The 27,587-nt window shown below is 43.6% G+C and overlaps 1 protein-coding gene across 1 annotated transcript in view; it reads right to left on the bottom strand.

Annotated features, from left to right (window-relative positions):
- Positions 1-26,025, bottom strand: part of LOC145405274 (rap guanine nucleotide exchange factor 6-like) — a 60,286-nt gene extending 34,261 nt beyond the window's left edge. Inside the window, exons 1-2 of the mRNA XM_080276689.1 lie at positions 25,940-26,025; positions 23,591-23,726 (exon numbers count right to left, since the gene is read on the bottom strand). Coding sequence (XP_080132815.1) covers positions 23,591-23,726; positions 25,940-26,025 — 222 coding nt within the window. The remainder of the gene's footprint in view (positions 1-23,590; positions 23,727-25,939) is intronic.
- Between the last annotated feature and the right edge of the window lie 1,562 nt (positions 26,026-27,587).

Genomic DNA, 27,587 nt, shown 5'->3' with positions numbered 1-27,587 from the left:
CTACGCAGATTCTTCCTACAAATGAGACAATGCAGGAAAGGTAAATTAAATTCCAAGCTAAAGTAAAAGTTCTTCTTTAACCTGACAATACCAAAGAGATGCGTATATTTCCCCAGCCTTTACCAACTACTAAGACTTTCAGCACGATGGCGTCTTTTTCACTTCTTTCTTCCTATCACCTAGATCGTTTTACTCAGAAGACTTTTCGAGCTTGAGAGGTTAAATACAGCCGTCACTAGCCCTCTTGCCACGAGAGGTCTCCGTTTTTTATACAGTAGCCTGTCGTCATTGTGCTGAAAGAATTAACTAGGCAAAGTACGAGTACTTGCACATCATATTTTTTTCCCACTCAAGGATGGGCTGAAGTAGGGTTTTGAAAGAAAGAAAAAACCTGACATAGAGAATTAACCAACAGCTAAATGTGCCTCTTAAGTGTGGAATGCATACACCTCTTATATACGGTACGGTACTTAATACGTTATGTGTTTGTATGTCTTGGCCAATATTACCAAACTGTCGCCAACAATAAAGTTAAAACGATTCTTCACCTTTTAGCTAAACAATAACTTCATTACTGAACCACAGATACATTGTCTACGTCTCCTTTGTGCATGAAGCCATGTTTCAAAGAGTCACTGCAGTTTTTTGATACAGAAAAAAATCGGAAATAACAAAACTGTTTCTTACATACAAAAGACAGAAGCCAAAGGAAAGAGTAGCATGAAATAAATAATCATAAAACTGATGGCTTAATAAACTGATGACAATACTGATGACATAATGGATTGATGACAGAAGTAACTGACGGCATAACAGACTGATGACAGATGTGACTGATGACAGAAGCAATTGATGACAGATGTGACTGATGACGGAAGCAATTGATGACAGAAGTGACTGATGACAGAAGTGACTGATGACGCAAGTGACTGATGATGAAAGCGACTGATGACGGATGCAATTGATGACAGATGTGACTGATGACTGAAGTGACTATTGGTGTAACAGACTCATGCCAAAAAAAAAGACTGTTGGCAGAGGACGCTGTTGGCAGAGTGTGGTGGTGTCAGCGGCGTGGCCAGACGACCACACCCTCGCTTTTAATTATGTAGGGTGGGAAGCGTCCAGGTGAGGCAGCAACCGGAGAGGCAGGGCGAGGCAGGGGTGCAATGGGGAGAAAAAGGGTGCGGTGAGGTCTAGGTGAAATGAGGAACGGGGCAAGCTGGGGTTAGGGTGAGGAAGGGGTGAGGTTAGGAAGTGAAGGGGTGAGGCAAGGGTGAAGCTGGGAAAGGGAGAAGGTGAGATGAGGGAGGCTGGGGCAGGGATGAAGTGGGAGAGTGAGAAGGTAGGGTGAGACAAGAGAAAGGCAAGGGAGGGATATGGGGACAGAAAAGAGTTAGGAAAGGTTGATGTACGGGTGAAGAGGATGTTAGGTACAGATAACATGGAGCCAAGCAAGGGTGAAGTAGATGTGAAATAAAGATGAGTAAAAAGACACGTGTGAAGCAGGACAGAATCAACGGGAAAGGCAGAAGAAAGGCAGAGAAAGATAGAGCCAGAAGAAAGGCAGGGTAAGGCAAGGTGAGGCAGTGGTGAGACTGGCTGGGGTAGGGGTGAGACAGGGTGAGGGAGGGATGTGACAGAGGTGATGCTGGGATGAGGCAGAATAAGGCAGGGTAAGGCAGGGGTGGAACAGGCAGAGAAGGCTCCAAGCGTGTCCATGTTCTGTCTTGTTTTTCTCCCGTATTTCCAAGCCATTCTTCCTTTTTGTTTGCCTTTTTGTGTCTTTTCTCTTCGCTCTCCTTCCAATTTTTTTTTTTCCTTCGTTTCTTCCTTCCATCCCGCTTCTGTTACCTCTTTGTTTTCCTGTTCTCTACATTTTTCTTCCTCTAGCTCCCCCTTTTCATGGTCCTCATTTTTTCTTTCTTTCTCTGTCACCTTGCCATTCGCCCCCCTGCCTTCTCTCTCTACCTGATCCCCCGGTGCTTAGGAATTCTTCGCCTCTCTCCTCTGTACTGTTCTTTTTTCGTGCACGTGGTGTTTTTTCCTTGTTCTTATTTTCCCGTGTTTTTCTTTCTTTTTCCCAGTATACTTTTTTTCTCGTTTTCTCTGTATTTATTATTGCTCATCCTTTTTTGTCCTTGTCCTTGCTATAACACTTTGTACATTTGGTTATATTACGATACCGGTAGTTATTAATTCCTAGTATTTCATACACGATTACATTACAACAGCCACCATCCATCCATTCATCACCCACTCCATTTCTGCCCCAACAGTAGCGCAGCGGCACGGGGTTATGTTACTCAGTCCTGGCATTTGAGATGAATGTGACCAGCCTCAAAAACCCTTGTGTAGCATAATGTGAGCGATAAACCCCAAACACTCCTCGGAAGTAAACTCCTACGTGCCCTATCCGGTTGAATCAACTTAATCCACAAGAGCACTTTACGTCACTTGATTATTTGGTTACCACCCAGCGTGGTTTTCATTTATTATCCTAGGTTTCACTTATTATTACAATTCAGCATGTACTATGGGGAAAAGACAACTTTAGGCCAAGTTAGAGGGTGTATAAATACACCCTCTTCATCTTCAGCCTGAGTGAGGCCGCCGCACAACAAAACCAAACACTTCCGACGCTCTAAAATGCTCACATGAACTTTAAAAGGATCGTCAAATGGGTTACAACCATAAAACTCTCCTAAATCGCCCCCTTTAGTGCTTGAGATTGAGTCTTTATGTGAAAAGGACAGGTGACAATACTTCACTTGAAGAAATATTGGACAAGCGAGAGGAAGACGAATATATCTAGGCTAAATGTATTCTAGAAACTGCAGCTTAGGTAGCCCCTTCAGTGAGATGCCTATACCCTTTTCACCTAAATTTGGTCCAAATTTTCCTCTTCTGCAGCTTATTTCATGTAGTTCTGCGGCAGAATAAAACAAAAAAGGGGTATATAACTATTCCATAATATTTCTTCCTGACTAACATTACTGTATATTCTCTTGTCAATCTATGATTAGAACTCAGCATCCAAGACAAAGAAAGGGCAATTTTACGCAAATTTAGAGTAAAAAGAATATAATTTCTTCTTTAATTCCCTTCAACCCGGCGACATCTACCTCCCCCCCTCCTTTTTTTTTTTTTAGATAGCACTTTATATAGCAGACAATCTTCTAGTCATCTCCGGAGGACTTGCACCATTGCACGTGACGAACAACCTTCATCCTCGACTTCAGACCTCTATCACACGACCACAGGGCGAAGAGTTATGGATTGTCAGACTGCCTTCATATTTTGATAATACCGTATATCAATTAATCACCAGATTCCTAGGAACGCTTCGAGGTTTCGGATATATTACATCAGCGAATAGAGTACAGGGAAGTACACACCCCGTTACATTTCGATGGTTTCCTTGTCAGTCACTCCTGTACATTAAAAACTGATATTAGTCGAGTGTCAGTTGAATAAAGCACATTAACCTTCTATGAGAAGTCTGGCATCGTCGCAGCCGCAAGCCACTACCTTCCACTGTCAGGTGAATACAAGAACATCACCTAAATTATACAGATCTAGCACTTTAATACGGGACTGCAAGTTCGACGAAAAGAGGGATTCGGTTAAAATGGAGTGGGAATTGGGTGCGGTATCAAAGTTCAGTGAATATGCCATGCTGAAGGCTGAAATTAAACAAGAGAAAGTCGAGAAAGGCACATTAACCTTGTACAGGTGGCCTGGCCCTCAAGCTACCGTCACAGCCACAAACCACAGCCTTCCATTGTCAAGTGAATCCATGAGCATCACCTAAATTATACAGAGGATTGAGGGAGGGTCCTATTAGGCCCCCGGGTAATATTGGGTTACCATAGCTCCTCAACCAGGCAGTGATGGCCATGTGTTGCGAGTAGTTATGAATCTCTAAAGGCACGTGGAGGGTATTCGATCATGCATCTAATGCCACCGGGGGCTTAGGCTGCTCATTTACCCTTAACCCCTTCAGTCCAAGGACGACATATTGTTCTTGCTGTTTCCTGACAACTTTCTTCAGCATGAAATTTTTTGAACTGGGAGTGGAAAAAACTCTTCTGCCATAAAGAGGAAAAAAAAAAGGATACTGAATTTAAGGCATCATAATTAAAGCTGAGATGGTGAATGACAAGGCATGCTTCCAATTTCTAACAACAATATCCCAAGCATGAAACGAAGACAGACCATTCCTTATCTTGCTGATCGATGCTGACTACGCTAAGTACTGTGGGATGCATCACAAAATAACAGGTGTTCCAAAAATGATCGCCAAAAAAATAATCCTTTATATTTTAGTAAACCCAGTTTTAATACTAATGCAGCAGTTACAATTTCTCAAGTTATGTGGGCCTGTCTGTCACCCCTAACGAGGCAATACAACCGAGTATATAGTCACTTCCTGCCCCCCACTGCTATGCCTGAGACAATGGGTTACCGCTAATGCCTGGGTTCTTGGCTGGTGTCCCCCTGTGCAGTACCAACCTAGTGTGCTCTCTCTCTCTCTCTCTCTCTCTCTCTCTATACCTCCCCTACCTAGTGCTGTTTCTGCACGCTTTTTCCTCAAACTCCTGTCTCCCTGTCACTCTCCTCTGTCTTTGCCTTGCTTCCAATTTCTCCTTTTCCCTTGATTCCTCTCCATCTTCATTTCCCTCCCTCCCCCCTCACTCCCCAGTCTCTTCCCTCTCCCCCTCCCTACCCTTCGTCCTACTGTACTTCCTTTCTCAACCCTTCTCCTTCTCCTCTCTCCTTCCCTATCCCTTCTCTCTATTTCCTTTCCCTCCCTCTCTTTTCCTCCCACCCTTCCGTTTCCTTCTCCCCCCTCCCCTGGCCACCTCTACCTGTGCCACCATTGTTGTGTGGCATCATAACAAACAATGGCTCGTCTTTACTCTTCCGCTACCTGCCTTACCTTGCCTCGCCACCACTACGTTACGCCACAACTTCCCACATACCACTCACCCTCCTATACTTAACCCCTTTATATGGTAACGTGATCTATATTTTACTCATCCTATTCCCAGACAATTATATTAGAAGACAGCCCTCATGGTAAGGATTTAGGAAATGAACATAGCTTTTAACTGCAAATATGATGGTCTTTTTTTTATTTCATTCATGCTTCAATACCCAGCGATTTTATTCGGCCTAGGAGAAACCCCCCTCGTGGAAAAGTGTTTAAACAGAGGCCGAAGGTATTTGCAAGCACTGGATAGAGGCAGCGTGCATATCACCTTACAAAGAGCACTCACCATCAAGGATGCGAAGACAAACATGATTTACACTCTTAACTTAGATTCTTCCAACACCAACGCTAACTCTTTTACACGAATACGGCTGAAATACTCTAACCATGTGCTACCTTAGGTGGAAGCAGCAATTATTTTACTTTATCTGAATGAAAGCTGGAATTACATCGTGAAAAACAATACAGGCTTCTTTCTGTGAGATGGAGTCAGCTCAAGAACATACTACAGTTAGAATCCTCAAGAGAGGGAGACCAGCCGACCTTGTTATGAATTAGATAAAGTATTTTTATTACTTATTCTTGTTTCCTCCAAATAACTATATAAACCAAGCACAGGCCTACAATAGTGAAGGGGATACTGAAGGCTACATCTAACCTCACCAGTTCGGAAAAAAAAAAAATCTATCCAAAATTGATTAAGAAAAGTCTGTAGATAGCAAGAATGTACAGAGAAATTTGTCATCGGACTGACGGGACTCATGAGCTCATATACCCCTTGAGAGAGGTGGCGGGACAGGGAATTCACGATCCAACCCACTAGTCCATCAAGGGCCACTTTGGTAAATGCGGCCGCGCCCCTGATATCGGGTCATAAAATCCAGAGTTCGGTGCTGTAATAACCTTGCTTCCCGAGACGAATTATGGGCCACACGGTTCAGTGCCCTTCTGACTGTCAGGATTTCTTTCATATAGGGCAGTATAAAGGATTCTAACCAATTTACAGAATATGAACGTTTCCATAGGTTAGGCATGATGATTAAAAAAAAAAAAAAAATCGCTGTTTACGTCATGTTATTTTTAGCATTCACTCTAATCTGACTGTGAAGTGTTTGCTAGCTATATAGGAGAAGAGAGTTCCTAACCTAAATTAATCCGTCTCCTGGTGTGGGGAAATGGCAAAAGCTAATCTCATATTGCTCCCTGAGGCGGAGGGACCCAAGTCGAGGCTACCTTGATCCAGAATTTATATGGGTAGCGAATCACCTGCTCGCCTGTTAGCATTACATGATCTAAAAACCTCTGACGTTAACATAAGGGAAATTAAAGAGGACCTCATCTCACCACGGACTTGTAGGCTGTGTGAGGCAAAGCAATCCCCGTGAGAGGGTCGCTGGAATATAGCACTAATCCTGCCATCACATAAACATATATGAGATGTCAACAGGGACGGATCAAGTTAAGTGTGCTGGCTTTATATAAACTGCCAGAATTAGTGTTCATGGCTGTTTAGAAGGATGCATTAGGTAGTGCGGTTTATAGCGTCATAACATGCGTAGTGCTCATAATTCGTTAATCCAGCTATTGAAGGATGGAGGGAAAATGTTTGGTTTATCTAGCTGTCTCTCTCTCTCTCTCTCTCTCTCTCTCTCTCTCTCTCTCTCTCTCACACACACACACACACACACACACACACACACAACCATAACTAATAAAAGACTACGGTAAGGTACCAAAAGAATTATGTAACATACACTGAGATAAAGTTTTCTGCCAGGCAATAATAACTGCATCTTCTCTCTTAACACATCACACCTACTCAAGTACATCCTGCCCACTATAATTACTAACTCTAAATCAATATAATCAAATCTCTTCCCTTACTCCACCCTCGATAACACCCGTAGTAAAACTCACATAAAATATTTAATATAGCCGTACAACCCCGCCCCTCCTGACACATTTAAGCTCGCTGACTAAATCTTTGGCGACTCTGGATGTTGTTTATACACTTTTAATTTTAACTTGGCCTAAAATTGCCAACTCTCCATCTTGAATCCGACTTGTAGCAATAGATTAACAATAGATTGTGATGCTATTCACGAAGAAGAGCCATGTCAACGATGTAGAGCCGCTGCACTGCCTTTGTCTGCCACTGCGGTAACCTGGTGATCTGCGTCCTTTTGCAGGCTATTAGCGGCTGAATACGACAGTACTACGACTATGCGTCCTTTCCACTGCACTTTTTCATGACTATCACCATATTCTAGTGTTAATCTACTGATGTAGCTCAGCAATTACGACTGTGAGTCAACAATTTTACGCCAGGCACAGCAGACACAGTGAAATATCTGAGGAACCATTTGGGGTGAAGGAGAACCTCTATGCACATCGTATCGAATCCCCTATAGTTGGTCAAGCTTGTCCTCTACACCTCCCAAGGGGTAATACGAGACTGGCTGCTTTCATCAAACACCACACACATTGGTTAAACTGAGGGAAATTCTGGTAGTCAAGGGGCTAACCGAGGGCCTAACAGTACTATCATTACAGTATTATCACGTCCCCAGACGGACCCCGATCTAGAACACTCTTTCTCCTGTACCCAAGCAGGTCAGACTATGTTCACGACTACAGCTGAAGAAAGAAAAAAATAATGTATGCTTAGCGTTTGTGTGTCAAAACAAAGGACTATAAACCCGCTGTGTATGGTATATCATAAAACATCGTGACGCAAGAGGTGGGCTAACTAACTACTTTCGCATCCCGTGCTAGACCAGATACCTCGACTCAGCATTACTGATATTTTATAATGTACCTGAAGATTATATTTATGGGAGATTTTTTGGAATGCGTATGTTCAAGAGGGATCGTTCTTGTCCACTGAAATGCGGCAGGTTCTTCTTAATCATTAAAAATGATGATAATAATTTTTCAGCACCTGAATAAATAGGAAAAATAAAGACATCGTAATGAGGGAGCTACAAAAAATAAAAAATATGTCCGTCATGTTTCATCATTCATCATTATGTTTTGTTAACTTTCCAATCTAACTTATGTCACGGGGAAGGGAAAAATGGAAGGGGAAAAATAAGGGAAAATGGAAAAGAAATTAGGAGGGGACCAGGAAAGAGGATGGGAACAAAGGATAGGGGGCCAAAGGAGGAGCGATGGAGTACTGATGATGATTATGACGGAAGGCTGGGAACAGTGGGAGGTTAGTAGAAAGACAGGAGGAGGGAAGGATAGAGGGGAGAGGAAAGGGGAGAGGGGAGAAGGAAAGAGGGAGTAGATGATGATGAGAGAGGGGTGAGGGAGTAATGAGGCGCTAAATGATGATGATTATGACGGAAGGCTGGGAACAGGGGAATGCAGGCAATCTATAAGAGAGACGTAGGGGAGAGGGGAGGGAGGGGGACAGAGAGGGAGGGGGAGAGTAGAGGCAGGAGGAGAGGAATGGAAAATGGAACAGGCTAAGGAGGATGAGGGAGGAGAAGGCAGGTACGGGAAAATGGAAAGGTTTGAGATTAATTAGAGGGAAAAGAGGAAGGGGAATTAGGGATTAGGTGGGAGATAGAAGGAATAATCATATGCTACTAATGAAGATGATGAAAAGCGAAAGGAGGGTCCTAAGTGAAAGGGAAAGAAGAAAAGGGCAAAGAAGAGGAATAGGAAAGAGTGGGAAAGTAAGGAAGAGGGGGAATGGGTCAGGGGGGAAGAGTGAAAAAGAAGTGAGAAGACACAAAGGGGTAGGAATGAGTAAAAGGAAAGCTAGCAACAACAGACCTACTAATCCTTTCTAAGCTGTGTGTTAGAGATGACTATAGTACCTAATTCTATAACTTGATGATATGGATGGGACGGAGAGGAGAGGTAAACGGATGTAGTGAGGGGAAAGGAAAGGAGAAGAGGGCTTTGAGATATGATACTGAGGGTAGGAAAGAAATAATGAAGCGCTGGGGATGAAGATTATAACAACGATGCTGGGAACAAGTGTAAGGTAAGAGATGGTCAAGGTCACACGAAGCATCCATAACTCCTGACACTTCCCTCTCTCCTCCTCCCACACTCCCATGACCTTTGACCTGACCTCTCTCTCTTTCTCCCGGTAGCGCTTCCCTGCCTCACACCTGATACCCGATACATGCTCCCTGATACCTGATACATGCTCCCTGATACCCGATACTTGCTCAAGGCACCTGATACCTGTTACATGATACTTAATGGACTAGAGGTTTCAAAGGCTATGGCAGACAGAAAAACAAATTGTGAAAGAGGCTAGTGTGTTTGTATGCGTGCGTGTGTGTGTGTGTGTGTAGCCTATATATTTATTCGTATGTGTATTTGTGCGTGCGTGCGTGGAAGGGGTTGGCATATGTCTACAATCCTCAAACCCAATCGCATTTCCTTACACTCATCTCATATCTACTAAAAACAGTAAGTGATTCGTATTTCTACATGTCTAAAATGGAAAAGGCAGGTAGGCTGACACACCAATTAAGCGTATTACCTTATCGTCATGGCAGGGCATATCTAGTTACGGGTATTAACTCTGATCGAGGGGTAAATTTAGCACGAGTATATGGTGAAAATTACAGCACATTAAACCTCACAAATATCCCTCACCACTTCCAGCTCAGTTGATGTCGAAGTATAATCAGACTGCTGGGATGATCTGCCCATAGCCTGTCTGTTTTCATCTGACGGAACTGGGTCACATTCGCAAATTGAATACATGTACTAAGTTTTGGTGACGTGAAATTCGATGAACTTTTGTTATCAGGTAGTTATGAGTCTCCTTGGTTACGAGTCAATTTTATCTTCCAATCTGACTCCACTTGGCTATAAACTAAACTGAAATGGGGATATGGATCTTCAAGTAAAAAAAAAAAAGTAACCAAGGAGACTGATTCGTACTTCATATATATGGTTTATCGAATATCAGGTTATCCCAAAACAATATTCAAGATGCAGGAATGGCACAATTCCATCAGATGAAAACAAACCGAATATATTCAATATTAATATGGAAGACCCCCCCCACCCTCTCTCCCTCTCTCTCTCTACACACACACACACACACACACACACACACACGATTCCCCACTCCCCACACACAATCCCCCCACACACGATCCCCTCCTCACACACACACACACACACTTGCAGAACTCTATACGTGTAAAGGGACTATTGATTGTGTGTGTACATAGAAGTGTACGTGCCCTGACCCTGTACACCCCCAGCACATAACCTTTAAGGCGAGACGTACCAACCCAGCCAAAGGTCATGCTGCCAACCCCAACCTCAACCTCACTGCTAACCCAACCCATAAATCCCTTTGAATCCCACTGACATACCTCAACATCAACCCCACCATCGACTCTAACCACCAGCCCCACTACCACCCCCACTGTCAACTTCATTGTCAACCTCACTGCCAACTTCATTGTCAACCTCACTGCCAACTTCAACCTCGCTGCCAACTTCACTGCCAGCTCCATAAACGACACTACCAAACCCACTGCGAATCTCACTACCAACTGCACTTCTAACCCCCACTGCCAAGCCAAACCCACTACCAACACCAGTCAACCCCACCACCAATGCCAAAGCCAAGGTGGGGCTCTGTATTCCCCCAAAATGTCAGATCGGTCCAGCATCCATTCCCCTTAACTTTTTTACCTCATAACAATAAAAAGTCTCCCCTTAATTGAAGGAAACCACCTGACACGAGGAAACAAAAAGGGTGTCTCGCGTGATTAAGTAATTTCAGGGTGATTTTCTACGGCTAATTTTTCGTTATAAATGCTCTATTGCTATGGACCCAATTCTCAGGAGGAGGGACAATTACTGATGATGATATGGGTAAAAATGGTCTCCCTCATTCTAACCCCATAAGGTCATCAGCAACTATAGCTCCGTAAAAGTTATGAATTGGATCTGTGTTAGTATAGCAGCTTTTTCATTTACCCCAAAATTCGCCGTTGAATAATCTAAAGTTTCTGAAAAATCTCGCGGGATACCCTGCATATAAATGAACGTCCTCGTGTGTAAAAATATAACCAATGGAAATCTTTTTTTAATGTCTCTCGCCCTTTCTTCCGTAGGCTATAATAACTAAAAAAAAACAAAAAAAAACATTCTACAGCAGCAAGACGACCAATAAGGACATCATAGGCTACAGAAGTCTCGTGGTTTAGATGGCAGGCAGCATCCAGGCCCCTTTAGCTTTAAAATCCGCTCCACTGCCGTACGGAAAGATCAAGGGTCGGGAGGTGATGAGGTACGGAGCATATAGCCTAAAGCCCTAAAGGATGCACAAAATTACACCCTTCCTGTATCCCTTTAACACACTTTCACTGCCACGTATGCAACTGTGTATATTCTATTTTGGATAACCCGAGAGGATTAAGGTCAAATGAGAGACTTCCTAACAGACAAGCATATAAAAGGTTAAATGCGTGCGTGACTGCTCATCTTAACCCCAATTTGTCTTGTCTGTAATTCATCAACGACATCTTAATTTTAGCTCCTCAAGAACAAGGACAAGAACACGACTCCCGCGCCAAACTAGCCGAGAGTTGTAGCGTCATCCAGGAAGTGCATCATTTCAAGTCCACTAGGCAACATCTGACAACTTCGCGATATAATGCTGGGAAATATATATGAGACTCTGGCTGAATGAAAAATGGAATCAATTCTTTTACGGTACTATTTTCTGTGGTCTAACTCGTTACTGAATACCTGTTTTCTGTATCCTGTACGTCGTTTCATAACCATCCTCCTCCTCCTTCTTCTCCTCCTCCTCCTCCTCCTCATCATCATCATCATCATCATCATCATCACCATCATCATATTCCCACTAACCTTAATGGAGTGCATGGGTACGATCCACTCAAAAGCAAAGAAATCCACAAAATCAGAGTACCTGTCACGAACACCCAACACAAATGGACGCTCCCAAGATTTTTTTAGTTTTTATAATAAAGCTCTTTTTAATTTCTAGTGAGGTCGAACCAGTATAATAAAAAATAAATAAAAAACACGACACAAGTGAGCAAGACTGAGAGAGACACTTGAGGGAATGGATGTGAAAGGGGAGGAAGAGAATATAAGGCAATTAAAGGGAGAGGAAAACGATGGATAGCGTAAAGAGAGACAGGGAAGGATAGGAAAAAAGGTGCAGGGAGGAAAAAAAGGGTGAGAGAGTGAGGAGAAACAGAGAAGAGACTGCCTGAAACGAGGTGAGGAAGGAAAGAACAGGTAAAAGGGAGATGTGAAAAGAAAATGCAGAACAAAAGGCGGGTAAGGGTACAATAATATTACGACGGGACCAAAAAAAAAAAAAAAAGGAGAGAGAGAGAGAGAGAGAGAGAGAGAGAGAGAGAGAGAGAGAGAGAGAGAGGACGAAAAGAAAGGAAGAAGAAATGTTGGGGGAAATGAGAGAAGACAGGGGTAAACGAGGTGAGGAGAGGGGGGAGGGGGACATAGCAAAGGGAGAAAGAGAGGGATAAGAAGAGAGGGAAAGGAATAAGTGGAGAGGGAGAGGAATGAGAGGTGAGGGAGAGGGATACATAGGGGAGGAGGGCTGAGAAAAGACCTAAGGAAAGGATATGAGGTTAGAGGAGTACGGGATGAGGAGAGGAGAGGAGCATAGAGGACTGAGTGGGATGAGAAAAGAGAATGAGGGAAAAAAAGGGGGCGGAGGAAAGAAGAGGATCTGAGATGAGAAACAATCTTGGAGGAAAGGACATATTGAAAGTGGGAAGGGGTAGCGGGACAGATCATGGAAACAGAGAGGAATGAAAAGAAAAGGAGGGTAAACAAGAGAGACGAAAGCTGGAATGGAGGAAGCTGATAAAAAAGGAGAGGAAAAGGATGTGACAGAGAGAGAGAAGGACTCGGGTCGAAGATGAAGTGATGAGTGAAGAAGAAAGGAGGGAGGAGGGAAGCTGGGGGAAGCGTGGGAGAAACCAAGTATTAAAGAGCCAAAGGACGTGGGAGCATATCGGGGGAGGTGGTGCTGTGGTCCTGACGTGGCTGGAGGGGTCAGGAAGCGCCTGGGAACTCTGCATCCCTCAGTCTCCCCCTTGCCTCCAGGACAGACAAAAAATATCGCCCAGTACTCCGGGACGCCATTCATGACTTGGCCCCTGGAGCGGGGTTCCTGATCTGAGCTCCGAGGTTGGGAAGGTGGTGCGTGGAGGGTGTCATATGAGCAAACGTGAAGAATAAGATTAAAATGTACGGAGAAGAGATTCAGTATTACAAAGATGACAAGGATCTTATGGTCCTTTCATTGTAATCAGGTCCCACTGCCAACAGGAAACTTCAAACGCTAATCACAGACAGTATGAGAAAGGATCAGTAAGCACAAAGCTCTCTCACCTACTTTCCGGATCCGCTGACGATATGCTTTATAGGAATGGAATGACAAGCAGTACCGTGAAGGACTAAATTGCCTTTGAGAAATCACCTGAGGCTAAGTAAAATCGCCTGGGGTTGGATATAATTGGAAAAAAAAATGTAAACAAACTAAGGGAGTACACCTCAGACATCTGACGATCATTTATGAAACAGAATTGAGAATAAGATATGGTTAACTTGCATACGATATCACATTGCAAACAGTTTTCAGGCATTCAAGCAGTCTCTCAGCGATTCAGATCAGTGCCCACAACACCTGACCTTCATCCCGCCTGGCGCGTTAGACCACTAGACCATAAGGCATCAACTATATCAATAAACCTGGTGATAAAGACACGTGGTTAGTACATGAGTGTTTTGCTTTGGATAGATTCGTACCCTGGGGATGATCTGTACGAAAATAAACTAAACCGTGCACATCTCTCTCTCTCTCTCTCTCTCTCTGCAACTCACCCCCAGGACAGGTAGTAAGAAAAGGCCTGAGGGGCAGGGGGTGGGGGTGTTACGCCACCAACAATACACCTTCGTCATCTCATTTGGCCACACCTGTACTCACGTCTAATGTACTCCTTCAGTACGAAAACGGCCTTTTATTGGACACATCGATTGTTTGTGTACAGTGATCGAGTTCGTTTCTATGTAAGTGTATGTGTGTATATGTACCGGTATGTATGTTAACTCTAATTAAAGCCTGCTACAGTACAGATCAAAACTGACATATACTGTACTCCATACCATTATCATCTCATGTTCCTTCACCATCATGCACCTGCGTAAGTTACTATACAAGCATCAACAGCCTTGCATCTCCACTCAATACACGTAAAAGCATACGTTCTTCGCTCTGCTGTCCCCTTTCATCGATTTTCAAGAGCACATTTCATTCCATCTCTTGTCTCTTTACCATCAACCATCAGCATTCCATTACTACAGAACAATAAAACGCCCTCCACCTCCACATAACACAAGCAAAAGATTACGTTCTTTGCCTGTATTTTCCCCTCCCACTCATTTTCAAGAACGCATACAATTACTTCCCACACCCTTTCACCAACAAGCACCCGCATAACATCTATAACATTTACCACGCAAGCACAAACCACCTTACGTCTGCATACAAATGCTTTCATCTCCCTTTACTGAGGTTTCAGCTATACAAGAGTGAAACCACAATGGGGGCTTCACGGCACTCGAACTTAAGCTGATGTGGGAGCGCCAAACATAAGGGCACATTTCACCGCACTAGCTACACCATTTCTGCTCTATATATACCTGGGCTGCGTGGGCTCTAAAGCACAATCAAGCACCTGCACTTACTCTCTAATGATGACAAGTTTTTCTCTCTCTCGGTCAAGGGCGCCTTGGTGTATTATGATCGCACAATACTGCACTGACTCTGGGAGATAATATGATCATACAATGCTGCACTAATTCCGTGTAATAAGTTATCCCATCATTGTAGTGAACTCCTTTAGGACGAAAGCATTTTTATTACATTCTTGCTGGGATCATACGACTTTATGTAGCATACAAGGACCAACTATAGTCCTTTTACGTTAATTTGGCCCTAGTTTTGGTCCTTCTGCAGCTTACTTCACGAAACTCAGTGGCATAATATTACTACGGCTTTACATCTTTGCCAATACACTCTTTCGTGACTAGATTCATATTCTAGTATTTATTTTTCGTTTTAGCTCTGTATCTGAAAGGGAGGGAAGGCAGTTCTAGGCCAGGTTAAGGTACAATGGGTATAGTAATGCAAGGGTTAAAGAAGTATATATTTGAGTCAAGCTTCCGTACTTCTTATCCAGTGGTGTCGTCCTTTTTTTCAATCATTTGTGCCTTCGTGTATTAAGATTGACAAACAGATACCCTAAACTGATTCCCTGTAATATATTCTCCCTTTTCCAATAAGAGGCCGAATGGTTAAAACTCAGATAGCTACGGATCATGCATGCCCAATTTTTTGCCGACAACGGTATATCTAAAACAATATTTGACAAAGATAATACAGACGACATGAAAAGCCCTGTCGCCTCTCCTGCTTTTCTCTCCATGAATTTAGAAAATCAGTGTGGTGAGTCCGCAGCCACCGACACTGATGTCACCGATCTAGAGCTAAATAAATGTATGTGTCAATTGCTGCTGATTAACAAAGATGATTTTCAAGTCCACTCATCCATCCATCTACCTATATCTGTCATTCTGTTCATCAATCAAGGTACCTCTACCATATCTAATAAAACAATCTATTTAACTATCAGTCACCCTCCCTATAGTCTATATCTACACATCTATCGAACTTAATTTAGATTCAATACCCCTATATCTATGATATTCCAATCTCCATCGTCCTCCATCCACAGTAGCGTACGCGCACGCACGCACACGCACGCACGCACACGCGCGCACACACACACACACACACACACACACACACACACACACACACACACACACACACACACACACACACACACACACACACACACACACACATACACTACTACTACTACTATTACTACTACTACTAATATTAAAACTACAGTTCGTTCAAAACTATTTGTCGTGACGGGTCTTATGCATTTGATATTCCATAACTCAACTACAGAGGACAAAACATAGGCATAACATCCTTTCCTATGCACTTCATCGTGACTAGCATTATTTCCTAGTGTTACTCTTTTGTTACGACACAGCATTCAAGATGGAGTGACGGCATTTTTGGGCCAAGTAAAGGTGGACAGGGTATGCTCATTCCCCTACATTTAACTCTCTCACCCACCCACTCCCGCACAGGTTCACGTACCAGTCCCCCATTCATCCACTTACAGCCTACAAAAACATCTACCCACACACCTGCCTACACATCTACCGTCATAACGGCTCATACATCTACCCACACACCTGTCTACACACTAACCAAACATCCGCCCACACACTTGTCTACACATCTATCCATATACATCTACCCACATACTACCCAATCACCTGTCTACACACCTACTCACACAACTTACCTGCACACGTACCTTCACACACACACACACACACACACACACACACACACACACACACACACACACACACACACACACACACACACACACACACAACGTACCTATCCACAAAGCTTCCTCTCTCACACACAGCTACACACTCCCACCAACACCCACCCACCTACCATCCTCCTACTCTCTCCTCCAGGTCCATTCACATCCTCCCACCTTGTTTCCCACCTACTCTCTCTCTCTCTCTCTCTCTCTCTCTCTCTCTCTCTCTCTCTCTCTCTCTCTCTCTCTCTCTCTCTCTCTCTTTCTCTCTCATCTACAGAGAAGAGAACAGAGAACAGAACTGAACATATTGTAAGGGAAGGGAAGGAAATGAGAGAGAGAGAGAGAGAGAGAGAGAAAGAATGACTATGCAACACTATCAACATAATACATCCACACACGTCACTTCCTCTGCCACAGGTAAAGGTAAATGACTCACAGACACTTCGTTATTAGTCTTTGTTTCTTCGTTGCTCCTTCGCCCCTGTCTCCTTTCTCTTCATTACAATTCTATATTCTTTCTCACAACTCTATTTCCTTTCGTTACTCCTTTTTGCTTTTCGTTACTATCATATTTTTTTTCGTTACCTCTCATTCCTGCACCACTACCACTGCCTTCCACTTCTTCGTGACTATACGCTCTATAATAGTATTCTCCCTTCGTTCTCTTACACTACTGATCGTTAATACTCGTTCTTATGGAATTAATATTTTTACTGAGACAGGAAAAATACAGACCACTTAATCCTCCCCCTTTTGGCCTAATTAAAAATGTAAACGCCAGGTGTTAACTGAGATCGTAATTAGGAAAGATAACTCAGGTAGTCTAGAGTACCAAGGAAATTATAAGGCGATAATAGTCTACCAGAATGAATGTAAAGAATATAGAAAATAATAATAAATCATCACCATCATCATCATTATTATTACTGTAATCTATTCATAATCTGTTCGAAAGGACGGCGGTTCCATCCTAGGCTGGGGCAGGGAACAGGTTGATTAGAATTTCGTTAATATGGAAATTACTGATATTCCACACGCCCCACCGGCATGATATAAAAACACCCCTATTAATATCCACTGCAGACCTGAATGAGACAGTCCCAGCATGTTATTCAGTATGGAGAGTGGATTCTATATTCTTTTTACTCCAACTTGGCCTGAAACTACCACCTCTCCATCTTGAAAACTAAGTTGTAGGATGAACAAGAATGTGGTGCTAGTCACGAAGAAGTGCTATGGATAGGATATAGAGCTATGACAATTTTCTGCCACTAAACTACATATAATTAAGCAACATAAAGAAAATAATCTATGCTTAATTGAGGTGAGAGCTATAACACCGAAGTCATGATATGTGCTGGTGTGTAAGAAGTGTGTGGACTGCTGTACCTTACCGAAAGGACTCTCAGGTCTATACCCTAAGCTGTAGACATGTAAAATAATCTTGCAGAACATTATGGGCTTTATACCGGCGTTTTATAATATTACCAAATCGTGAAAGGATGTGAGATAAGGAGGGGACTTAGAATACGTCCATTTATCTACATATCTAGGCTATATCTGTCCATCAATTTATCTATCATACCTCTGTCGCAGCCTTTATCTCTCATTCTAACTACATACGTATGCATGTATGTATGTACGGTATATATGTACGGAAGTATGTATATTTTCTCCATCTATGTAAAGCCCGACGCCACATCCAATGAGGAATTCCCTATTTAATATTCACCGGAGGAAAAAATTATATGGGTAGAAACTTTCAGCCGGATATATATAATTGAAAAAGTAACTAGTCTCAAGAAGGGGTAGCGTTGGGGAGAAACTGAGGAATACCAGGGAAAGAATGTGAGAAGGGGAGGAAGGTCACGAAAGGGAAAGAGAGAGAGAGGTATCACAGAAGAGAGAGAAGAAAATCAGTGGAGAAGAGAGAGGAATAAAGAAAAAAAAATGGAAGTAGCGTGGAAGATGTGATGATGAAGAGGTAGAGAAATCACTGAGAAGATGCGGAGAATCACGGAAGAGGAATGAAACACAGAAGAATGGGAGGGATCAAAGAAGACGGAAAGGGGGAGAAATCTGTGAAGGAATAAAATGTTGATAAGAGGAATATGAATATTAAATGGGAAAGAATTACTGGCGATGAAAAAGGAATGAATCAGTGAAGATGGAGAGGGAAAGAATCACAAAAAGAATGATGGAAAGAAAGAATCACAGAAGAAATGGGTCAAAAGAAAAAAATCACAAAAGAAAAGGAAGGAATCATAAAAGAGGAAGGGGAGAAATAAAGACTTACAGGAAAGGCATGGACGGAGAAAGAAAGAATAACAAAAGAGAGACAGGAAGCAGATACACACAAGAGGGAAGAAAAAAAATAACAGAAGAACAGGATCAGAGGTCGCGAATCACAGAAGAATGAGTGGGGAATCTCGCGCAGGTACGGAAATTGAAGAGGATGGGCAACAGACAGACAAATAGATAGATAGATAGATAGACAGATGTGTGTGTGTGTGTGTGTGTGTGTGTGTGTGTGTGTGTGTGTGTGTGTGTGTGTGTGTGTGTGTGTGTGTGTGTGTGTGTGTGTGTGTGTGTGTGTGTGTGTGTGTGTGTGTGTGTGTGTGTGTGTGTGTGTGTGTGTGTGTGTGTGTGTGTGTGTGTGTGTGTGTGTGTGTGTGTGTGTGTGTGTGTGTGTGTGTGTGTGTGTGTGTGTGTGTGTGTGTGTGTGTGTGTGTGTGTGTGTGTGTGTGTGTGTGTGTGTGTGTGTGTGTGTGTGTGTGTGTGTGTGTGTGTGTGTGTGTGTGTGTGTGTGTGTGTGTGTGTGTGTGTGTGTGTGTGTGTGTGTGTGTGTGTGTGTGTGTGTGTGTGTGTGTGTGTGTGTGTGTGTGTGTGTGTGTGTGTGTGTGTGTGTGTGTGTGTGTGTGTGTGTGTGTGTGTGTGTGTGTGTGTGTGTGTGTGTGTGTGTGTGTGTGTGTGTGTGTGTGTGTGTGTGTGTGTGTGTGTGTGTGTGTGTGCAGTACAGTCGGGCACAGGGACGAGCATGGGGGAGCAAATGTATTGGAAAAACTGTGTGTGATTAGGGTCGACGAAGCGAAAGTAGGGAGAGCGGTGTTGCTGGAGATGGATAGCAATGAGAGGAGGGGAGGAGAGAAGCAGGAGAAGGGAGATGAGGGGAAACGAAAGGAGAGGGGTGAAGAGATGTAAAGGGAAGCTGGATGGAGAGAGGGACGTGATGCGAGGGGAAGTAAAGGCAGAACAGAGAGGAAAGAAGAGACGGCAGGAGCATAGGATGTGAAGGCAAGCAATGGGGAGAAGTAAGAAAAGGATAAGGGAAGGGATAGGCTAGAAGCGTGAACATAGAGTGAGGAGAAGGTTAGAATGGGAATGGGAGAAGTGAGAGGGAAGTGTGGGATGTGATGGAGAGGTAGAAAGGGAGGGGATGGGGAAGGGAGAGAAGGATGTGAGGGAAAGAGGTAGGAAAGGAGGAGAAAAGAAGATGGGATTTGAGAGGAGAGGAAGGTAAGGAAGAGTAGGAGTGGGGAAAGGAGAGATGGGACGGGAGGGGAAAAAGAGGAGGGAAGCGAATGTAAGGGAAGTTGTGGGAGGGGGTCGACTATGAACGGGCGGGAAGAAAACAGGGCTTGGACGAGATTAAAAGCAATGAGAGGTGGAGATGTGACGGGAATGGTGGCGAGTGGAAGGGACTGCAGATTAGAGGATGGGCAAGGAAAGGATAGAGAAGAGGATCGACGGAAAAGGGAGGGAGGAAGGAACGGATGACTGGTGAGGTCACGGAGGGAATACGGAAAGGAAGGGAGAGGATGTGAGTGGAGGGAAGAAAAAGGAAGGAAAGTGGAATGGAAGGTGGAGAATGTGAGAGGAAGAGACGGGATAGGATGGAGAAGGACTAGGGAGAGGGGAGAGAGGAAGAAGGCATGAGTGGGATGGGGAAGGGAGGATAAATTAAAGGGGAGAGGAGGATTCGATATGGACTCAGCCAGACCAATACGAATCGAGGTGAAAATAACACCTTGACCCTCTCCCTGCTAGGATTTCTCTCGACTGAGCAAAATCTTCTGGTTTTAATCTAAATACATTTCCTGATTGTACCGACAGCAGAGAAAGAGTTACTTGAAGTAGTTTTTGTTGCCCTTGATGACTAGGATTTCTATTAGCACAAGAGTTAAAGAAAGTGAACAGACAGAGCAAAATGGAGAACAGTGAATGTTTTATTAAGGCTACCGTAACAACAGATGATTTACCCTACTAAGTACAGACAGCTTGGCATAACTGTCATGGAAAAAATGCAGTAAAAATCATTAACCTCTTTCACCTCAGTTTATAGCAAAGTATGGCCAGACTGGAGGGATGATTTAACTAGTACCCAGTAAGACTCACTCCTACCTCATAAATAAGGGTCACTGAATTTCATGTATCCACGACTTAGCAATCAGTTTGTGGGAATGACTTAGTTCCGTCAGGTGAAAACAAACCAACTATACTAGACATCACTAAAGCAGAATAAAAATCATATGAATAAAGCAAGAATAAACTAAACAAAAGACAAAGTAAAAATCCAACAGAGGGCCGTGGCTAGGGGTGGCAGGGATTAGTGTTTGTGTGTCCAGGAGGGAAGTAGGGCGTTAAATCCCCACACGCAGAGTTGTTCTACCCTAAAACTGACCCAGCGAAAAAACACCAAGCAAAAAATAAACGACAAAAAAACACAATGAAACTAAAGACACACATAAAAAAGGAGACTGAAAAGCATAAAAACGAGAACACTAACTATAAACGCAAACAGAACGTAAAACACACGCAGTCACCATCACCGTCACAGTGGTCATCAAAAACCAACCCACATCTCCATTCACTCATCATTCACACCTGGGCAACCAACAAGAAGAATGTGTAGTCCCGTACTGACCACTGGAGGCCTAGACCAATTTATAACAGAGGGTTCCAACCAGGAAGCCTTCCCTCGACGACTTAGGTAAAGTTGGGATGGGGTGTGTAAGGTATGAAGTGGGATGCAGGTGAGAAAGTTGGTGTTGTAGGTTATTGTATGTCCTGGAAGTCCGCCTGTACTCTTTTTACCTTAACTTGGTCCAGGTTCTTGTCCTCTTGCAGCTTATTTCACGCAGCTTGGCGACGGAAGACAATACTACGGCTCTACATCCTTTCCATAACATTTCTTTGTGGCTAGTAGTGTGAATCTATTGCTACTACTCAGGGTTCATAAGGGCAACATGAGAATTTTAGGCCGAAATAGGGTAAAAAGGTCTATTTCGGTTCTCCATAGGAACACATAGGGGAAGAGGGACCCTGTCTAAAGTTCTCGTGGTTCAAAAAATACAGAAAGTAAAAAATTATGGATATGAATGGTAAAAGTATCGTCCGGTGGCTTTAAAATAAGGTGGATTAAATGGAAGATCAGCTGGTAGGATTGGGGACGAAAGAGAACGCCATGACGTAGGTGAGTACAATGGGGAGGGAATGGCATGATGCAAGTGACGAGTCATGCAACTGGCACACCCCACAGATTGAAGTTGAGAGAGTCATGAGGTACAGCACTCACGCACGCACGCACATACTCACTCATGAACGCAAACACACACACACACACACACACACACACACACACACACACACACACACACACACACACACACACACCAATACTGAACGGGACTATTGCTGATCTGAGCGACTGACCAATACCGTAAAATATCATATCCTAAAGGCTACCTATATTCGGCCAGACTGTGGGGGATGTGAATGAATAGAGCAGTCCTCGCAGATCTGAATAAATTTTTAATATATCACATCAAAAGACACCAACAGAGGGGGGTGCACGTAGATATGAATGAGATGTGGGTCTATCTATCTATTTATACCTAGACGCCATCATTACAGAGGGGATGGCCACAAATAAATCGCACAATGTCGCCTTGTCTTCTACCATCAAGCTGCCATTCCTATAATTCATACCACATTCATATACCTCTCCATCCCATCCCTCCACCTCTACCTCAGTCCCTCCCTACCCCCTCCACTTATCCCACATAACATAATCTCCTAATTAATCTCGCCTTTATTCTTTTCACATGGACCAACATCTCAGGGTATTTTTCGCAACAATAAGCTGTAAAAAAAAATAATAATAAAACTAAGAGGCACACTGATGGATCTGAACGACTAGTGGATAAACACGTAGTAGAGACACGTGTATTTTGAATGGCAGGGGTGGATCGGAATGAATGATTTGTGAAACAGTATGATGAGGAGACAAGAGAGGCACTGACTGATATGGGGCCAGAGAAAAAGGCGAGAATTAATACGATACTGAAATAAAATACGTAATACATGATTTGATGATGATAATGATGATGATAAAGATGAAAACGAAGACGCATGAAAAAAAAAAAATCTGAGAATGAAAGACAAACTAAAGGAATATGAGATTAATTTTTATCCACTCACCTGATTCTGTATTCGATGATGATGATGATTATGATGACAAAGATGGTAGTGATAATATAATCAGTAAAGCTGAAAATGATATATAGAAAATCAGGTTAAACATTAATGAAAAAGAGTGAGTGATGAGAAATGGAAATGAATGGAGGGTAAAGACAAATGGTCGTATTCTAGGTGACACTGGAGATTTCGCTGCTTCTTTCTCTTATCGATTTATTTTGGGTATTTGCTACGCCATAACGGTCTCTCTCATGGTATTTATATATTTGCAATGATGACATAGTTTGCTTCAGTAACGCACTATCATGCAATAAAGACTTCCATCAACCAAGGAATACAAATTACATTACCCTCTGCCATCGACCTATAGCACAGTGCGTCCAAAATATTACTATGGATTTCGTTCCCACAATGCACCTGTGGGAAATTTATATAGATGTTGACTCAACTGGAATTTAGGTAATTTGGATACCGGTACTAATAATGGCAGGCTGGAGGAAGGAAAAAAAGCCATAAAAAGCAAATAAATCGCCAAAGAAGAGGAGCTATGAAGTCTCCTTTAAATACCACTTACGACTACGGCCCAGACACCAAGCCCATGACCTTCAAAACAAACTCCTGACCCACTCACCTCCTGGCTCCTCTCAGGCGGGTGCACCATCAGGGCCTGGATGAACTGCTTGTCGTGGTAGTCGTCCATGGCGGTGGTGGTGGTGGTGGTGGTAGTTGTTCTGGTAGCTCGTGTGGCTGAAGGTGCTACGAGTGAGCTGGGAATTAACCACAACTCACAACCACAAATGGGGGTTCTCAAATGAATTGGTACGACTTTCCCATTGTGATGATGCTGCAGGCTTCGATAACGATTTTGGCACAGAGGTTAGGAGGATTAAAACACTTTCAGAGCTTAAACTGAACCGATCAACGCAATATCTGAGCGTTGGCTGAAGGATCAACGCAATTTCTGAGCTCTGACTGAACTGATCAACACAGATTCTGAGCTTAGACTGAGGGCTTGACTAGATAGGGGGGAGGACTTAGCTGCCTCTGACTCAATGGCACTTCGGGCGACTTTAAACAAGTGCCGGAGATCAAGAATACTGTGGGTCAGAGGCACAGATTCAGGCAAGTTTCGAGTTACAATCCGTCCTCTGTTTTAGGCACAAAGTAGGTATGAGTGGGTGACACAGATTGGCTGACAAGTAGATTGACAGTACCGTTTGATAAGAAATCAGTCTTCAATTTCAGGCACAGAACGGGTTTACATGACACAAACAGTGCCACAGATTACTGGTGACACAGGTGAGATGTGGCACAGACACGATGATAGGAGGTAGAGTGCCAAAGTGCCAGAGATCAAGTAACACAAGTATGTTTCAATCTATCTCACTTTCAGGCACGAAACGGGTATAACTAACACATGTAAACTGCCACAGACAGGGCAACACAGATCAAGTAACACCGGTATATGACAGGCACTGAGCGAGCGACACACATACGAGAGTGGCACAGCCCAGGGTGACAGGCACAATGTAGGTAGCTATAAGTAACACGAGTAGAGTCCCACAAATCGGGTTTGCACAGCTCGAGTGACACAGGTCTATGAGAGGCACAGAGAGAGTGGCATAGAATGGGTGACACGGGTAAAAGTTTCAATGTCTCACTTTCGGGCAATACACAAGTATAGGTAACACAGAGTGCCGCAGGTTCGCGAGTGGCACATATGCAAGTAACACAGAACGAGAGACACAGGCAAAAAGTTTCAGTGTATCCCACTTCCTGGCACAATACAAGTACGGGTGACAGACAAGAGTGCCAGAGATACGAATGTGGCACAGATGCGAGTGACAGACCCGGCTGACACAGAGGCGGCGTCGGCACCAATCAGCTGACAGAGCGTGTGGAGCAGCAGCACGGGGCCAGCTGACGGAGACTAGGTGGTGGCACAACCCTCTCTCTTGAAGCGGATAGCACTACACACTGAGCATGAAGCTGCGGGGGGTATAAGGCCTCTCTCTCTCTCGGCTCTCCTTCTGCGCCTGCTGCTAGAGTAGTGCTAGTGAGATGCTCTGAAGCGTTCTTCAGAAGGCATAAGGCTGTTTCTCTTGTTCCTGACAGCCAAAACACGTAATGGTATTCGATTATTCACTTCCTACACTTCGACTCAAGCAGGTATCGGACCTCCCTCACTCTCTCAGCTTTCCTTCCGCGTTTGTAGGTTCAACAATGTTAGTGGGGTGTTCTGAGGCGCTCTTTGGGAGGAACAGGGCTGTCTGGCTTCCGTCTGACATCCAAAATACATATGTGTATTCGATTATTCACTTACAACATATCTGGATACGAGGGGCATAAGACCTCTCCCTCTCTCTCTCTCTCTCTCTCTCTCAGCTTTCCTTCTGCGCCTGCTGCTTGTTTTAGTGAAGTCCTTCCCTGGAACACCCTCTTGGAGGCATCAGGCTGTCTCGGTTGCGAATGACAGCCAAAACACATAAAAGTATTCCATTATTCACTTTCCACACGTTTGGTCACGATTCTCAGCTAACTTTACCGTATGTAACTGATTCATAACCGATTCATACAGGTCAGTCAGGGTTACAAATTACTCTATTTACTCGCTCATCCATCTGCAGGTGATGAGTCAAAATCCACGAGCCTTCCGTAACGCACCAATAGGTTACTTCACTGGTGTCCACAGGTTTGGTCACTTCTATCAGCTGTATTTACAAAGACTCATCCTTTAGCAGTCGATGAGTCAGAAGTCACCCGTCCTTCACTGACACCACCGTCTTCGCTAGTCGCCAAGTCTAGCTACTGATATCAACTAAATTCACCCATCCTTTAACAGCAGCCTAGATGAGTCGGAATCCATCAGAGACTCATCTTTTAGCTCTCGATGGGTTGTTCCATACGCACACACGAACACACCACCGTCTGCGTTTTTTCACCACCACACGCGCATCCTGGCAGGTTATACCCTACCTACCTGCTCACTCCCTTTAGGCTGCGACGGGGAGGACAGCGCCGGGTGAAGAGACTAGAGGCACTAAGAGGGGTTTCCGGCCCCGCCATGGTTCACGCCCTTTGCACAGAACGTTGGCATAGAGCATAGGTACGGCGCACACCCCCACCAACTTGTCTTTCGCACAGGATCTTCTCGCTGTTTAGGATCTTCTGTTTTTGGCTTCTTCTTTGAGTACGTTTTCTCCTTTGCCAGTGAGCTCTCGAACCTTCTTTTTGAGCACAGGGTCTTCTTTTTCGCACAGGGCCTTCTTTGTGACAGGAAACTCTCTTTTGCTCAGGAAATTCTTTTTACTCACACCACGATCTTCTCAGGACTTTCTTTTTGGGAACAGAACCCCTTATTCCGCATGGGACCTTCTATTTAGCACTGAATCTTCTATTCGCACGTGCACGGTGTTGCGAAATAATCCGGTCTGCTTCCTTCACAATATTTTTCTCCTCGCTTACGTCTTTAAACAAGTCGTTGTTAAAAGACCCCAGTTACAACACAGAGATTCTTTCCGGTCTTATTCTCACACGTAATAAAGCCTTTTCTTCTTCTTATACTCCTTCTTTCCTTTTTTGCGCCTTTAGATATATCACTGCTTGGTATTAATAGTTCTTGTTACAAATTCCTTATTATGATGCAGAATGATCTGGTTTTCTCACGTAATATTCTAAGCTTCCTTCCCCTTGTTACGAAAATCTTAAGCCCTCAGTTATTTGTTTAGTGTAGTAATTTCTTTTGCCTGGGATTTCCTTTGCAGTTACGACAGTGTGACTAGATTCCACCGGGTTTGGATACTCTCGATTAGTCAGTAGAGAAGAAGTTATTTTCGATTATTGAAGGAGAAGAAGTTGGGAGAAGTTGTTACGAATATTCAAGAAGGTGGGAGAACTTTTTTCTTTTTTTTTTTCGATTATTCAAGAAGCAGCTTTCGATTCTCCAGGATATGTGTGCTATATTTCGACTGGTTCAGGCTTGGACTGGTTACTCGGCTTGTTCAGGAGGATTCCTATTTACGACGTTGTAAGTTGCAGGATGAGGGCCAGGATTTCCGACTCTAAGATGCAGGATGAGGCCTTGAGTTCCAGTATAAGGGTCGTCGTCCTTTCCCTGACCACCTCTGAAAGGAGATGAAAAAAAAAATAGTGTTAATTTATGCAGAAGGAGATTCAACAGTTCATTTGGACTTTCTCGTAATTATGCAAAAACCTAAAACAGACTCACTCTCTCTCTCTCTCTCTCTCTCTCTCTCTCTCAAAAAGTGGTACAGACTAATGAATCTACTGTGACGATGGTGCTGTACCCTATAAGCTAACCTTTGCTTTACAGTTCCTGTTTCTGAATCCTGTCAGATCTATTTATCAAACATTGGGAAATAGAGGTAGGACGATGAGGAAGACGAATGAGAAAAGGGAGGAGGAGGAGGAGGAGGAGGAGGAGGAGGAGGAGGAGGAGAAATAACAATGAATGATGAATGACGACAATGATGACGGTGATGATGATGGTTATACTGCTCAGAGAAAGACCCATGGGAACTTCAACTTTAAAGATGAATTATATATAGCGGAAGGCACTGGACTGAAAAATGTAAATTATTGGCAGAAACCAAACTCACAGTGTTCAG

Source organism: Coenobita brevimanus, chromosome 66 (genome assembly GCF_032717465.1).
Source record: "Coenobita brevimanus isolate Jiangsu-jjx chromosome 66, ASM3271746v2, whole genome shotgun sequence".
NCBI lineage: Eukaryota > Metazoa > Arthropoda > Malacostraca > Decapoda > Coenobitidae > Coenobita > Coenobita brevimanus.
Note: the sequence above shows the minus strand (reverse complement) of the source record. Positions and strands in the feature narration are given on the sequence as shown.